General features: G+C 41.6%; 1 protein-coding gene across 1 annotated transcript in view; it reads left to right on the plus strand.

Moving 5' to 3' along the window:
* tenm1 (teneurin transmembrane protein 1) overlaps positions 1 to 14,979 on the plus strand; it is a 156,083-nt gene that overhangs the window by 93,082 nt on the left and 48,022 nt on the right. The window contains exons 14-19 of the mRNA XM_070836474.1: positions 1,940 to 2,174; positions 3,476 to 3,595; positions 3,692 to 3,953; positions 5,220 to 5,505; positions 12,958 to 13,101; positions 14,240 to 14,492. Coding sequence (XP_070692575.1) covers positions 1,940 to 2,174; positions 3,476 to 3,595; positions 3,692 to 3,953; positions 5,220 to 5,505; positions 12,958 to 13,101; positions 14,240 to 14,492 — 1,300 coding nt within the window. The remainder of the gene's footprint in view (positions 1 to 1,939; positions 2,175 to 3,475; positions 3,596 to 3,691; positions 3,954 to 5,219; positions 5,506 to 12,957; positions 13,102 to 14,239; positions 14,493 to 14,979) is intronic.

Here is a 14,979-nt window from a genome sequence, read left to right on the forward strand (position 1 = left end):
ATTTCTAACCAGTGAGTTTTACAGTTCCTTGTAAGTGGAATATGAACAGTGCCAAGCCAGCCATTCCCTCCTGAATCCATTCTCAATGCTAAGTTAAGTTAACCGGCTGCTGGCTGTAGCCTTAGATTGAACGGACAGATTCAAGAGCAGTGTCAATCTTTTCATTTTAGTAGGTATATTTCCCAAAATGTCTGACTATTGCTTTAAGAGATTTGGGCATTGGCAGGTCCAACAGAAAAGTGCAATTGATTGCATTAAGTCAAGTGTAGGTTGATACTTTGATGCGTAGGTTGATACTTTGTCTTTCATACCCCCCCCCCCCCCCCCCCCCCCCCACACCCATTATGTAAAGATACCTTTATACAAATGTGTTGATCGCATTAAATACCACATTTTCTTTCTCTCTGTATGAGTCAGGTAGAGAGAGTAGAGGTTGAGGTTGTGAGTGGGAGGAAGAACAGACAGGTGACTCTCTACATTACAGTCAAACAGAATAGGCATTAGAATATACAGTATCTTCACTGTATGTATCACTGTATGGAATATGACTATGTGTATATGCATCCTGCATATTATATGGTAAAATATGGTATTATAATGCCATATGAATATTGATGAACATCCTCAAGTATCTGTGCTGCAGGTATCCAACCATTTAGTTCAGGGATGATTATGCTGGAGAAAAACTCACGAACGTGGCTTTATGGAGACCAGTTACACTTCTCTTATCTTTCCATACCCTATCCTTCCACCTCTCCGCACAGCTTTTTTTTTCAAATACCACATTTTTCTACCACACAATTCCGCATCTCCCTTAATTGGCAGATATACTGTAGGCTCTCATAGCCTCTCTCGCAGCAATCTTTTCGTCTCTGAAGATAGACAGAGATGGAAAGATGCTATCACAAGTAATCAGAGAATAAAGAGGAACTTTGAAGACAGGGTTTCAATTATTCCGCCTGGGTGGGAGAGAGGAGTGCGCGTATTGTTCTTCCTCTTGAAAAAACAGCATTTTTTCCACACACTAGGCAATGAAATTACATGCACACATATATATATATATATATATTTATATGTATCACATGTGTTCAGAATTTTTATTCTGCTTCTTTGTGTGTGTGATAGTCAACAAAAAAAACCCTCCATAATAAGCAAGAAGTCTGTGTGTTCTTTTAATGACAGTGATATTAGAAATTCAATTAATAGTGTGTTTTCAAGTTGAAGTAGTGAATCTCATGGAAATCAGCCATTGTACTTTTCTACCTTTGTAGGAGGAGGTTATAATAGAATATTGTTGGCCTTTAGCTCTCTGCTCTGTGGTCAGATGCATTTAAATGTCAGCACTGTTTCCTGCCTTTTCAGAAACAGGCTTGAAATAGGAAACACAAATGCCAGCGCGGTTCCTATTACAGTACCTGCCGACTTGCTTTGTATCAGCGGCTCATTGTTTACTCCAGACCTCTATGGATCACATTCTAATAATGCTGGTGATTCAGCCCTGATTTATAGTAATAGATGCTATAATTGTGTGCTGATGGTTCATAATGGACCTCATTTGATTGATACCCGTGATAATGATGATACATGTGCAACCCATTGTTGTAGATTAGATTACTCCAATAGAGGTTTTCTCTGGCCAGCAGTGTAAAAGTTATTTTAAATTATTGAGGTTTTATGGTGTCTTCTTCATGTCTTTCCTCTGCGGATATATACAGCTCCTTGGCCTTTAGAATACAAATTCATTCTCAACAGCCAAGTCACTTTACCTTTATTAAATACGTACAATAAAGATGTTAATGTTTCGCCTATATTGAATTTGTAAATTCAATACCCACTAAAGAAGCAGCTCCTCACATAGCACTAGTCTGTGTGCGAATTTGTATTTCAAGTCATTTTAATCATTTTATTTTGTAAATGTTTCACTTCCTGTCCATTTCAGATGGTCTGATGGACTGCGTAGACCCAGACTGTTGCGAGCAGCTGAGTTGCGGTTCTGACCCACTGTGTCATGGCTCGGCCGACCCGATGGCCCTGTTGCAGCAGATCCCGCTGCCCCCGACCACATCCCCCTCACCCACCAGCACACACACTCACAGCTTCTACCGCCGCGTACGCTTCCTCCTCGGCAAAGCGGCCACACACACCCTCCCTGGAGACGTGCCCTTTGATACCAGGTATGGGCTTGTTTACTCTTTGTGCCCCTGGCTGTGTGTGTGCATGTAGATCCCTTTATGCATCGGTTTTATATGTGTCCTTGGTTTGTCCTACTGTGCAGTCTGTTGAATGACATGAGCAGTAGGTGATGCGTACATCTGTATTCATGCATTACCTATTATTTGTTTAATGAGAGAGAGAGAGTGTGTGCGTGTGTGTATGTGTGATGTGTGTGCACGCGTGTATGCATATCTGTGCATGAATGAGGCTTTTCATGGGTTCACATACCTGTGCACCCATGATCTGTGTTCCCCCGGAGATTAGCAGCCACACAGCTGTCCTCCGTTATCAGTGTCAGGCTACAACTGCAGAGTATTTGTTTGTTACATATTAATGCTCAGTGTATCACTCACTTTACACCAGTCGTGATGGTGTCACCATTAATTTTTCAGTGGCCTCTCACTGCCATCTACGAGAGGAAATACATCTCACCGACAAGATGATGACCTAGAAAGTTCGGTTTGGAAAACAAGAAGTGATGTCTCTGAAAAATGGCAAAGTGCATTTTTTTACTCCCGGTTCACTTGTAGAATAAACAAATAAATTAATTATGTAGCAGTTTTTTCAGAGGGGAAATCGATGGCGGCTTTCAGGACAGGAGTAACAAACGGGGCAAGGCAGCCACCCGGGGAAACCTCGCCATCCTTCATTTATCCCTCTTCTGGAGTAACAGATAGGCTCCATCAATGAACCAGTGTGTGTGAGTGTGTGTGTGTGTGTGTGTGTGTGTGTGTGCGCAACACATGTGCCTGTCCAAATCTATCTCCATTTGACCAGTTCAGCGATTATTCCAGGTTTAAGCAGTGTATTTCACACTTTATCTGCAAAATCAGGATGAGTATTTCAAAATAGTCTGGATGTGACTGATAGTTTAAGGCTATTTAAAGAACAACACAGCCCTTTTTGCTGCAGGTACCACTGTCACTGTAATATAAACATGATGTGGAAGTTTTGTTTTTTATTTGACAGGGTGTTGAAAGGTTTTACTCTGGGTGAAGCTATATTTATGGTCCTTGTATCCTGGCAGGCTCTGGCAGATTTCTCTGTGCTAAGGAAGGGAATTGAACTGAGCAGAATAAATGCAGTTGCTTTTTCTTCATGCACAAGGTCGTTTGGCTAGTGCGTCACAATATGCCTTTCACTTCAAACAATGATTATGTTCTCCATCATTGTAAACCTGTCATCTCTCCCTTTCTTTGTTTGTCTCTTTCACTCCTGCTCTCTCTGTCTCTTTCTCTGCCGCTCATCTTTGTTTTTCCAGTCGGGTAGCTGTGGTTCGAGGTAGCGTCACGTTGCAGGATGGCTCTCCTCTGGTTGGAGTCAACATCACCTTCCCACAGCATCCAGAGTATGGTTACACTGTCAGCAGACAGGATGGGAGGTAGAGACATCCACAACCAAAATACACAAAAGCTGTCCTTCTCTTATTCCCCTTGGTGCTCCAATCTCATTCTGTCTTACTGTCATTTAACTCTAGTTTTGACCTGGTGACCTTGGGCGCCATGTCCATGACCCTGATGTTCCAGCGCCCGCCCTTCCTGCCACAGACACGTACCATCTGGACGCCTAGCAACAACTTCCTGGTTCTGGATCAGGTGACCATGTCCAGGGAGGAATCTCAACCTCCTAAATGTGACATCAGGAGTGTTTTAAGTCCCTACCCGCTGGTCCTGCCCTACCCGCTTCCCAGATACACAAGAGCGTGTGCAGAGAAGGGGCCAGCTGTACCAGAGCTACAGGTACAAAATGAATTAACTACAATTAGCAAAAGTATCTGAAATGAAACAACGCTCTGATTCATGTCTACAGATGCCAGGCAGTACGAATGAAGCCTCGACTCAATTTGTAACAGCTCAGCAACAAACCAACAGGGCATCAAGGGATTTTGTAAATTTAGCTCAATTGATATTTGCATGATGCAAATAAGGAATGAGCAAAATGGAAATCTGTGCTCCATCCATATACTTCTCCACCATGAAAGCAAATCAGGTGGCTGAAAGTCAGGTGTGGGGGTCAGACTGGTGATTATTTACCCTCAGACGTGACTCCAAAGATTATTTTGACCAAAACCACACCCTAACATTATTTCATTTCCATCGAAGAGTTATTTCCTTTTCGCCCAGAACCATGATAGACTGCAGAAAATGTCATATCCAGTATGTGCTATGGTTACATGACGGCATTGTGGCAGAGAAAACTTGTAAATACTATGAGTCATATCCACAACACATCAGCTGCCCTTCAAAGTTCAAGCTCATTCTACAAAATCAGATGAGCAAATCGTCAAAAGGAAGGAACATTTTATGCTCATGACAAATGACACCTCAGGAAAAACAGGCCGCAAGAAAATAGATAGAAAAGAACAGAACTTGGTGTTCAGAGTGAGCTTCGTAACACCCACTGTGTTCACCTGTGTTAATAACTGGATTTAAAGATTTAGACCTTTGAGGAAAATGTGTCAGAGATAGTCGTGTTAGAGATAATTTGATTTAAGGTAATCACTGACTCAGACAGGATGTGTTTGTAGCCGAGAGAAATGTGATGGTGGATGAATGAATGTTTGCTGCAGCAGCCGTTACTTTATATTTGCCAGTGTGTAAGGTGGAGTATAACTAAGAATTTTTCCTGTGCTTTCTTTAAAAGAAAATCCTCATTGTATTGATAGTTATCATTATTCAAAGTTCATGTCATTCATTAAAAAATATTCTTTAGGAAAGAAAAGAATAAATAAAGAATAGCATATAAAGAATAATGACAAAGAAAAAGTTCATTATTGTTAATAACTGTTATAACACATACTGTATTTGGTAGACTTAGTGCACCTTACTGTGTGAGCTATTTCTGCCTGTACCTGCCACTAGCACTTATTATGTTAGTTCATTACATGAATTCAAAGTAATGATAAAACACCTTTCCTTTCATATTATTCTCTCTGTCGCATTTCTCATTTATTCTCTTTCCGTGGCCACTATTTTTCACTCTGCTCTCCATCTTCTTCTCTCCAGGCAGTGCAGGAGGAAGTTTCAATCCCAGGAGCCTTTGTGAAGCTGAACTATTTGAGCACCCGTGCTGCAGGCTACCTCTCTCTGCTGCGAATCCTCCTCACACCTCCCTCCCCATCGTCCCCCATCTCCCCACTGGGCGGTCTGTCCAAGGTGCATGTTCGTGCGTCGGTCCAAGGAAGGTTGTACCAGCGTTGGTATCCCGCCGGGCCTGGCCTGGTCCACAGGCTGGTCTGGAACAAGACTGATGTTTACGGCCAGGAAGTCTGGGGCCTCACTCACGCAACTGGTAGGTCGAATATAAGATACATTGGGCCTCATACCAAATGTTTTATTTATTTATTAAGATAAGATCTGGGGCATCCTGTGGGACTCTGTAAGACTCTGATTATGAACAGTACCTGTAATGTCCATGTCATCCAAACTCTCTATTTGCTATTTGCTATTTTTTGCTGTCTCTCTCATGGCCCTGTCTAATGAAGGCAAAGCGAACAGGTCCAAATACTGGAAAATCACTGACATCTGAGTCGTGAAACACATGTGCACCTGCTCTGCATTTCCCCCTTGTTGACATAGTCAGTCTTTGCATGGCTAAACAGTTGGACAGATTTTAAAACCAATTTCCTTAACACTTAAAGTGTCTCAGTGCTTTTCCAGGAAATCGCAATAAAGTGTTTAAACTTAAGTGGATCTTTATTTGCACCTGACAGTCGTAATTCAGGTGGAAGTAGTCTGAGGATAAATACCCAAGGGCAGACAGGCGGGCCAGCTGAGATAATATCACATACACTGTGTATGACTTGTTCCCAGGACTTTTTAATTTTTGGAACTGCTCCAAAGGCAGGAGAATTATGTGCCTTCTTCAAGGCCACATTTAACACATAAATCAGGAATATTATTATCAAAGTGATGCAACAAGGAATTAGATATGTATGTATGCATGATCAGCATAAGTTTAAATTCAGTGTTGACAGTTTGGCTTTGTGCATCTTCCAGTCATCAAATTACTTTTTATTTTTACATTTCTTGATTTTTCAAAGATGCTGGGTGGCAGATTGATGAACTGAAAAGACCTAAACTCTTTCCCCATTTCCAGTGTTTATGCTAAGCTAAGCTACTTGTCACCCTGCTCTAGTTACATTGACATGAGAGTGGTACCAATCTTCTCATCTAACTCTCGACAAGAAAACAAATAAGGACACTTTTCTAAAATATGTAACGAGTCCTTAAAACCTAGCTCATGTTTCCATGGACAGAACAGCTTACTCTCACTGGCATTGCATCTCCAGACATACAATTCCTGAGAGGAGCACTGACATGTCGTCCCTCCAGACAGGAAGAAAACCAGGTAAATGAATAGAAAAGAAGAGCCACCACTTCCCAGCCCTTTGAAATAAGATGTTCAGATCAACTGTGTCAAACATTGTGCTCATATACATCAATACTAGAACAGAAATTTTATCATAATCAGAATCAATTTAGCTCTTTGAGCGGCTATTTCAGCACAGTGGTTTGCATAAAAGCCTGATTAGAAGTTGTTGTGTAAATGATTGGCCATTCAGCAGGTAATCAGTCAATTATTAATGGACAGTTTCCTGCTGGGAAATAGGGGGTTGAAGATTGCTTAATAATAAATTGTGATATCTAGCTTTAGTTTCTTTAATAATGGTTTGACAACTGCACATTTACCAGAATGAAAGGAAGCGTTCACAAGAATTAAAATACCATTAGTCAGGACATTCAAAACACTTACCACCTTTCTAAGATCCTCACGACTGCCAATATAAGAAGACTAGAGTTGTATTTAGAAGAAGGACCGGAACGCTGGATGAATTATACTGTAGAGTAGCTGGCAGGAAAGATATCATCTGCAGTAGCAAGGCGATGCACTGCAAAGTTGTGTATGGAAAGTTGACATGAATGTGTCCCATTTTCTCTTTTTTCTCCAGTGTCCTCTCTCACCTGTGCAAAGAGATATACCGAATGTATAACTCTTACTGTTATTGCACTTCTGCCTCATTTTGGCAAAAAAAAACCAGCCATGTCAAAGATGCCATCAAAGCTTAAATCTTTGAACTTTCTATTGGTCATTGGAGAGATAATGTTTCTGCCATCGCTGTTCACCACTTTTCTTTCTGGAAGGATGTAGACAAACAATGGAGCTGCGAGAGAGCTTTCCATAAGCACTGAGATATTGCAGGCATACCAGAAGCTTTGTCCACTCGAGTGTATGGTCTCATACAAAGATTGCATCTCTCCATCCCTAGGCTTTCTCTCTCCTCCTGATCCATCCGCTCCTCTCCTTATCTGTGAGAGCTGCATTTCATCTGATCCGGCTCTCCCCTGATCTTTCACCTTTTCTTAACGCCAATGATCCTGTTTTTTATTTGCCCTGCTTTGCTGAACCACCTCTCCCCCTGCCCTTCTTACCCCTTCCCTCGCCTCCTATCTCCCTCTACCCTCACTGTGTTTCCTGTGTTTCTGTCCTCTCCTGAACTCCCTTTTTCTTCTCTTCACCGCTTGTTGTTTCCTCCAGTCTCTCTGATCTCTCCTGTTACCTCTCTCCTGTTTTGCCCTGCCCTCCCTTGTTCTCTCTTCGCCATGTTTCCCCTTGGTCCTTCCCTCTCCGTAGTTCCTGTTCCTGGCATGTGCAGGAGCATATTTTCAGCAGGGGGGTGGGAGGGGGTGAGGGGCTGCCCTTGATACCTGTGACAGCTTGCTTGCACTCACGTATTAATGTTTAGAACAAATCAATGACAGATGTCGTACATTCTCGTACATAATTCTCGTTCATCTGTCACACGTGATAAACAATATGATCCTTATGATCGAAGATGTTTAAACCTGCAACAAGCTCAGCTGTTGTTGCCTGCAAAACTGAAAGGAAAAAAATTGTAAACATACAGAGTGAACACACGTGGGCTTACCACTTACTTTGTTGTGTTTTATTTAACATGTTATAAATGATGCATCATGTTTTTAGATACTGTAGATGTCAATCCTGTCTGTCCTCAGAATCAGCAGCAGTCAGTGCTTTCTCTCTGCAGAGCGTTTGTTTTTATTTCTTTACCTCCATGAGTCGATAGTGGGTTAGTTGCTGCTCTCCGCGCACTTGAGGACAGCAAGGGCTCTATTTTCATGAACCCAGCAGCCAAATCACAATCAAGTGCACCCTGCCCAGTAGGTTTGGAGCGTGCCAAACAAACTCTGGGTAATTTCATGCCCAGGCTGTTTTTGGCACACCTGTGCCGCACTTGGGCACAGAGTGGGATCAGAAAGAATACATTATCGTACATTATACTGTAGGTGAGTGCGTTAGAGGCTGCGGCCATCGTGGCCAATGACATTCACTGCTTTCATCTCCGTGTTTTGACACACTGACTGTTTTAAAGACTCTTTTTAGTTCAATTCTCTTTTGTAGACATGTTAAAGATCCCATAGTCACCAGGTTTTCTGTGCATAATGGTGCGCTATTTAATTTGCCATCAAAATGATCCATCTGCACTTAAATATAGCCGTAATTCCATAAAAATAGTCTAGTTGTTTGCATGTTTGCTTTCAGATTTTTTGAAAAGTTTAATTCAGCTGGATTAAATCTACTTGCAAAAATAAACACTCTGAATGTGGGAAGGAAATACTTCATATTGTCATATAAATGTAGCCCTGGCAATGACCAACAAATAAAATTGGGATTTTAAGACTAACACTCATTCTGGCAACACAGAAATGAAATTGGACCCGAACAATCTCTATCACATCATGCTGCTCAACACATCACACTTCTGCCTGTATTATAATTAAAAACGTGTCCAGGAAACACTTTGGACAGACTTGTCGAAAACACCTGCTTACCTGGTGTTTTGGATGGAGACACCGGGTGAAGACTGGCAGGAACGGACGGTCCCGAGGGAGTTATTAGCAGAGAGAGAAGTTGTAAGTGATCCACAATTTTCCGCGGAACTGTGTGAAATGTTTTCAGTGTCTCCGTCTCCAACACACCTGTTCATTTATAGTTGATTCGCAGTAGAAACTGTGCAGAATAATGGATCAAAGCGACAACTTTAATTTGCACATAAGCACGGAGGGTTCTGTGGTTATTTTACAGCAGCCTGATTGATGCCGGTTGCACAAAATCTAACCAGCAGCTGTGCCGGGTATAATTGTGGCCTGACGGTGCACAACATCACTTCAGTTAAGAGACTGCAGTTGGAACAGATACTCGTGCCTTTCAAATGGCTGTGAGGAGAGTCACCAGCGTAAAGGAAAGACCGTCAGTGCGCTGAGATTACAGAGCTGGTAAAATTCACTCTTTATTTCTTATTCCATCTACCTGGAATAAACCTTGTTTTCACATGTGAGCTCATCAGTTGGTTGAAAACTGTAGAATAAAAGTAGGAAGATGAACAAAACATGAATAAGGGGTTTGTGTTATTTCAGAGAAGCTGGGTGTTTTTTCACCAAACAAAGTGACCAAAATTTTTTGAGAACACAAGCGCTCTGAGCTGTCAGCCTCCTCAGAGCAGGTGGGCAGCGGACCACCTGAGACGCACTCATTCTTGGCACCAAGATTGCAGTGCGCGGCTAGATTGGCATCACCACACCCTCTACCGCGCCTTTACTCCCACTGTGGCTCACAGCGAGTCAACATGATACCAAACCGGCACAGGCGAGGAAATAACTTCTCTACCTCAGGGCCAGCACCAAAGTACAGCCCAGAGGTTCTGCTTCAACTAAAAAATTTACAGGATAAAATCCACTAGGCATGAATGCAGCTGGGGATGTACAGATAACACGCAGCCAGACTACTGCTACTGAAGTTGGTTTTGGAATATTTAAAATTTTTCAAAATATTTTTTAAGAGGAAGAAATTATGCTATATGCTATTTTCTGACCCATTAATTTTCTATGGCCAGTTGTGTTTAGCAGCTCCCCTGAACTTTTAGCTTAGGTGAAGACAAGCCATCGGATCAGGATACTTAAGTAGAAAACAGTATAAATGTCAACCCCAACAGAATGCCGTATCCAGAAACTGTTCCAATTATTTTAAATCAGAGATTATCTAACGGAGGTAAAATAATATTTCCACTGTGTTTCATGCTGGCCACCGGGATGGGGGGCTCCTTCCTGCACTAATGGTTCTGGTGCTTTGTTGGCACAGAGACATAGACACGCACGGACACATGCACGCTCGCGCACACACACGCACACACACACACACACACATGCTTACACATAGGCAGAGAGAGAAAGAGAAAGGGAGATCATGCTCTGTTTGCTGGGGTGAACATATTGCCTGAGGCTTCGGCGGAGGGGAATGAAAGCTTTCACCTGTGAGATATTAAGTGTGCATTTATGTTCTGCGGTGTGCATGCATATTGTTTGTGAGAGAGCGTGTGTGTATACGTGTGTGTGTGTGTGTGTGTGTGTGTGTGCCATTTCTTGTAATATAGCTACATTAATATTCGATGGCGAAGCAGCTCTCAAAACACTGACACTTTCCCTTTGAGATTGCTTCGTCCGTTTTGTCCTGGAAAACCCTTGTTCCTCAAATAAAGTCAGTTTTATTGTAGATTTTTTTTTTGTCGTCGTTATACAGGGACAATGTCCCTGTTAACAGAAATGTATTAATGGCAACTTTTGATGCAATTTCATTAGGATGGGTTGGTTTCCAGGCCATTAAACATGCTCTTCAAGGGGGATGCAATGTGACTTTGAGGGTCAGAAATTACACAACACTAATATGTTACATTTAAAGATTCATGCTTTTATTTTGCCGCAACATAAATTTGTACTCAGACCCTCTCAGGTCTGTTTCTGTCCTTCAAAAGCACAAAATCACAAGCCCATCAGAGCTTAAAACACAAAATTGAAAGAAATGAACCTTTTGAATGAACTTAAAAGACAGCTCCCGGACTAAGAACTTTTGCCCAACACTATGTGGTTTCTTTTTTTCTTTCCTCCATTCCCCAGTGTTTCAAATTACCCATTATTTTCCCTCTCCAATCACTTTATTGATTGTACCCATTGAGTTGGAGATTTAAGTTGGCCCTGTGAGCCTGCTGAGAGTTTCTCTCCACGTTGAAGGGAATCTCCTGAGTTTGTGTATAATGTGGGCGCCCCTACTTACGCATTCCACCGTCTCTCCTGGACTTTATGCTGACTTTGCTCCCCAGTTCCCTTTGAGTGCCCATCAATTCACACGCGCGTTGGTTAACTACGAAGCAAGTCAAGACAGATCAGTGCCAGATAGACAGCAACAACTACTCTTGTACCATGTTTGTGTCACATGTGTCAAGCTGTGTTTACTGTTTGCTATGTCATTATATTCATTTAAGCAAAGGTACATTATTAAAATGTGACTGAGTTTGCTGTGTTGAACTACACTGCTTTAATTACATAGTACATGAATCTTTTTGCATTTCATGCCTCACATACAATATTCAAAACATATTTTGGTTATGTAAGGAAAGAAGAAAGACTTTTTTCCTGTAGGTTAACTCGCCCACAGTGTGAAGTAACTTTTTATGTAAGCCTTGCCCTGCAGCCACTCAAAGCAATCTCAAACTGCGCATGTGATATAAATAAATGCTTTGCTTGAAGCGGCACTATTCAACATTTTTATACAAACAAGTGATTAAACCACTGAGTGTAATTTGAAAGGGGTCACTCACAGTGATGAGACCACAGAAAATAATCAGCCAACTCTGCAGTTCTTCTCAGCTTTACGTTGTAGTCTCTTTCAGCTCATTATTTTGGATTTCCAGCCCACAAACTATTAGCAAAATTGTTTTAAGGCACAGCAGGCAGCTGCTTTCAAGTTATTTCAAGATATTTCTGATAAACCAACTACACTCTCCCTCTTCCCAAAAAGCAAATAGTGTGTGTGTGTGTGTGTGTGTGCATGTGTGTGTGTGTGTGTGTGTGTGTGTGTGTGTGTGTGTGTGTATTATCCTAATCTTGTGTCTGGTTGCGTTAGAGCTCATATTAATTAATTAATTAACTTAATTCTACTAAGCTGGTCATTTGTATGTAAAATATAAATCTACGATGTAACTATAGCTGTTAAATGAAGTGAGTGGGGGGGAATAGAAGATAATATGAATTGAAAGTGTTCAAATCCCTAAAAATTGTAGGCCACATAAGTGCAGTACAGTCTCCTTTTCCACCTGATGATTTAATGCATTTAATGAATGTTTCTCTTCGATGGTATGTGTGATTGTGTGTTTCAGAATGACATTTATGTAAAGACGTATGTGTGTTTACATGTTCTCAGGAGCTCCTACAGCTTTGTCACCTGCTGCCTTTAAACATATTTTAAGTCTGAGGTGGTAAATTGTGGTCGAAACATAGTTACTCGTGCCAAGGCGAAAAAAAGCTGTTGATCGTCGTTAGCTGTAGTGGGAAGCTGCACAGCGTATCATTACAACTAAGAGGCCAAGCAGCTAATTCCAGGGCTCCTTCATGAAGACGAGCTCCTCCTGATTACGCCTCCACTTCTCACTGATCTCACTCAGACACACAGTCTGATGAGGTCTCGCTACAGGCCTTTCATCTGCCTCAACACTCAATACAGTATAGTTTTGAGAGAGATTGGGAATGTGTTTTCTTGGCTGTCAAGATTTGTACCAACTTGTCATTTTGCTGTGTACATGCTACTGTTGGGCACAGCAGGTCTACAGCACCCGGTTATTATTGAGCAAAACATCAAGCCTTCCTATGTGTGAATGTGTTTGCATTTCAGTTTCTGTCGGCTATGAGTACGAGTCATGTCCTGGCGTTATCCAGTGGGAGAGGAGGACCGCTCTGATGCAGGGATTTGAACTGGTGCCTTCAAACCTGGGAGGATGGTCTCTGGACAAACACCACTCCCTCAACATACGCAGTGGTGAGAACAAACAATATTCTTGTGTGCATTTTTTTTTTTGTGTTTGTGTGTGTGTGTGTGTTCTGGCGAATGAAAGCTGTCACATTTGCTTTTATTTTCAAATGCACAGATTGAATTAAATTGAATTTGTTTTGTCCCAGAAACAAAACTGCAGTTGTGTTTCCTTTGATTCAATTACACACAGAGTATTGCAAATAAATATTGATCTGAATGCTACGATATTAAATTTTGCATATGATTTACTTTATTTCATATTCTTGAGGGAACGCATAAAATCACACACAAAACTACAAAAACTTAAAGCTGGGGTCCAAGTGACTAATATAAACTATATTACCCACAAACCAACACAATACATACTGATATCATCATTAAAGAGCCTAAAAAAGGTTTTACATTTTCAGTACTTCTCTATAACATTAAATATTCCTTACGAAATGTGCCACAAGGGTCATTTGATCAGCAAAACAACCCCACAGTTGTCTAGATTCAAATATTGAATTTCCTCAAATAAAAGCCTGGGAGAAAAACAAGGGAGGACAAACTCCTGGTGCCTGTTAAGCTCAATTTATATTTTCACTTCACAAATCAACAATGCAAACATGCCATTTTCACTTTGTTGTTCTGAATAACTCTTGTATCAATGTCAAATTTCAATCACCGCGGGTGTCTGTGTTTCAGTGTTTCAGCCGAACTGTAGTTTGTTGTATTTACAGCATAATGCAAAAACAAAAACTTTCCTGGAAAACAGGACCAGGAAACATGAAGGCTTCATACTAAAATATGAGCAAATATAACACATAAGTCTTTCTCTAATTTAAGCCTGCTTCCCCTCTGCAGCTGAGGTAAATAAAGGCCCCGGTCACTATTTGAGGACATGCAGTGCAGTATTAGATCTAACGGTATTGCCTGATTGGTGCAGAGAGGCGAGAGTCTTCATTTTTTTACTAAATGACTCACACCCACTTAAAACCAGTCAAAGGAACTGAGACAAAATAAAAAATATAGAAAATCTGTCATGTGAAATAACCAAAACTGTTTGGCAGAAAATCCCATCAAGATCCCATCACCCATACTAAGAGGCTTATTGAGAAAATATGTTTTCAGGGCCTTGAAGGTGTTTTTCCTCCCACCCCAGGAATCCTTCACAAAGGAAACGGGGAAAACGTCTTCCTCTCCCAGCAGCCTCCCGTCATCAGCACCGTGATGGGGAATGGTTTTTACCGGAGCGTCCCCTGTGGTCCGGGCTGCAGTGGCGCAGCTCGAGACATGATGCTGTTTGCCCCCGTGGCACTGGCAAGCGGCCCTGACGGCTCTCTCTATGTGGGGGACTTCAACTTCATCCGCAGAGTTCACCCTGATGGATACACCCGAACCATACTGGAACTCAAGTGAGACTCGTGATCTATGTTTGTTGCGTGTGCATGCTATCTAAAAGTAGACTGATCTCGGTAGCGATCTCCCACAGTGGGAAGCAAGTGGGATTTTGAGCATCGGATTGACTTGAGCACAATTAAAACAAAATTAGCTCAGTTGATATGGGTTACTAAGGCATTAGCTCTGGTTGGCATCTGCAGTTGTGATCTGTTTGATCTCAACAGAATACACTCTGAAGTTTGTCTTCATGCAAAAGCAGAATGCACGAGGTTCAGACATCACAGACTCTAATCTACCTCTTTAGGATGTGAGAGACGCTGAAAGTCTTTGCTGTGAAACAAAGATATTTTTTTCTGTGGATTATGACGATGATATCTCCTACTGTGCTGCAGGCACTACATTCTCTATTTCTGTATTTTCTCAAGCGTAGAATCTCGATGGGATTGCACAGTCATTTGTCCTGTAAAGTGTTCTCCTTATGTAACTTTACTCTCTCATTCT

Source organism: Pempheris klunzingeri, chromosome 9 (genome assembly GCF_042242105.1).
Source record: "Pempheris klunzingeri isolate RE-2024b chromosome 9, fPemKlu1.hap1, whole genome shotgun sequence".
In the NCBI taxonomy this organism is placed as follows: Eukaryota; Metazoa; Chordata; class Actinopteri; order Acropomatiformes; family Pempheridae; genus Pempheris; species Pempheris klunzingeri.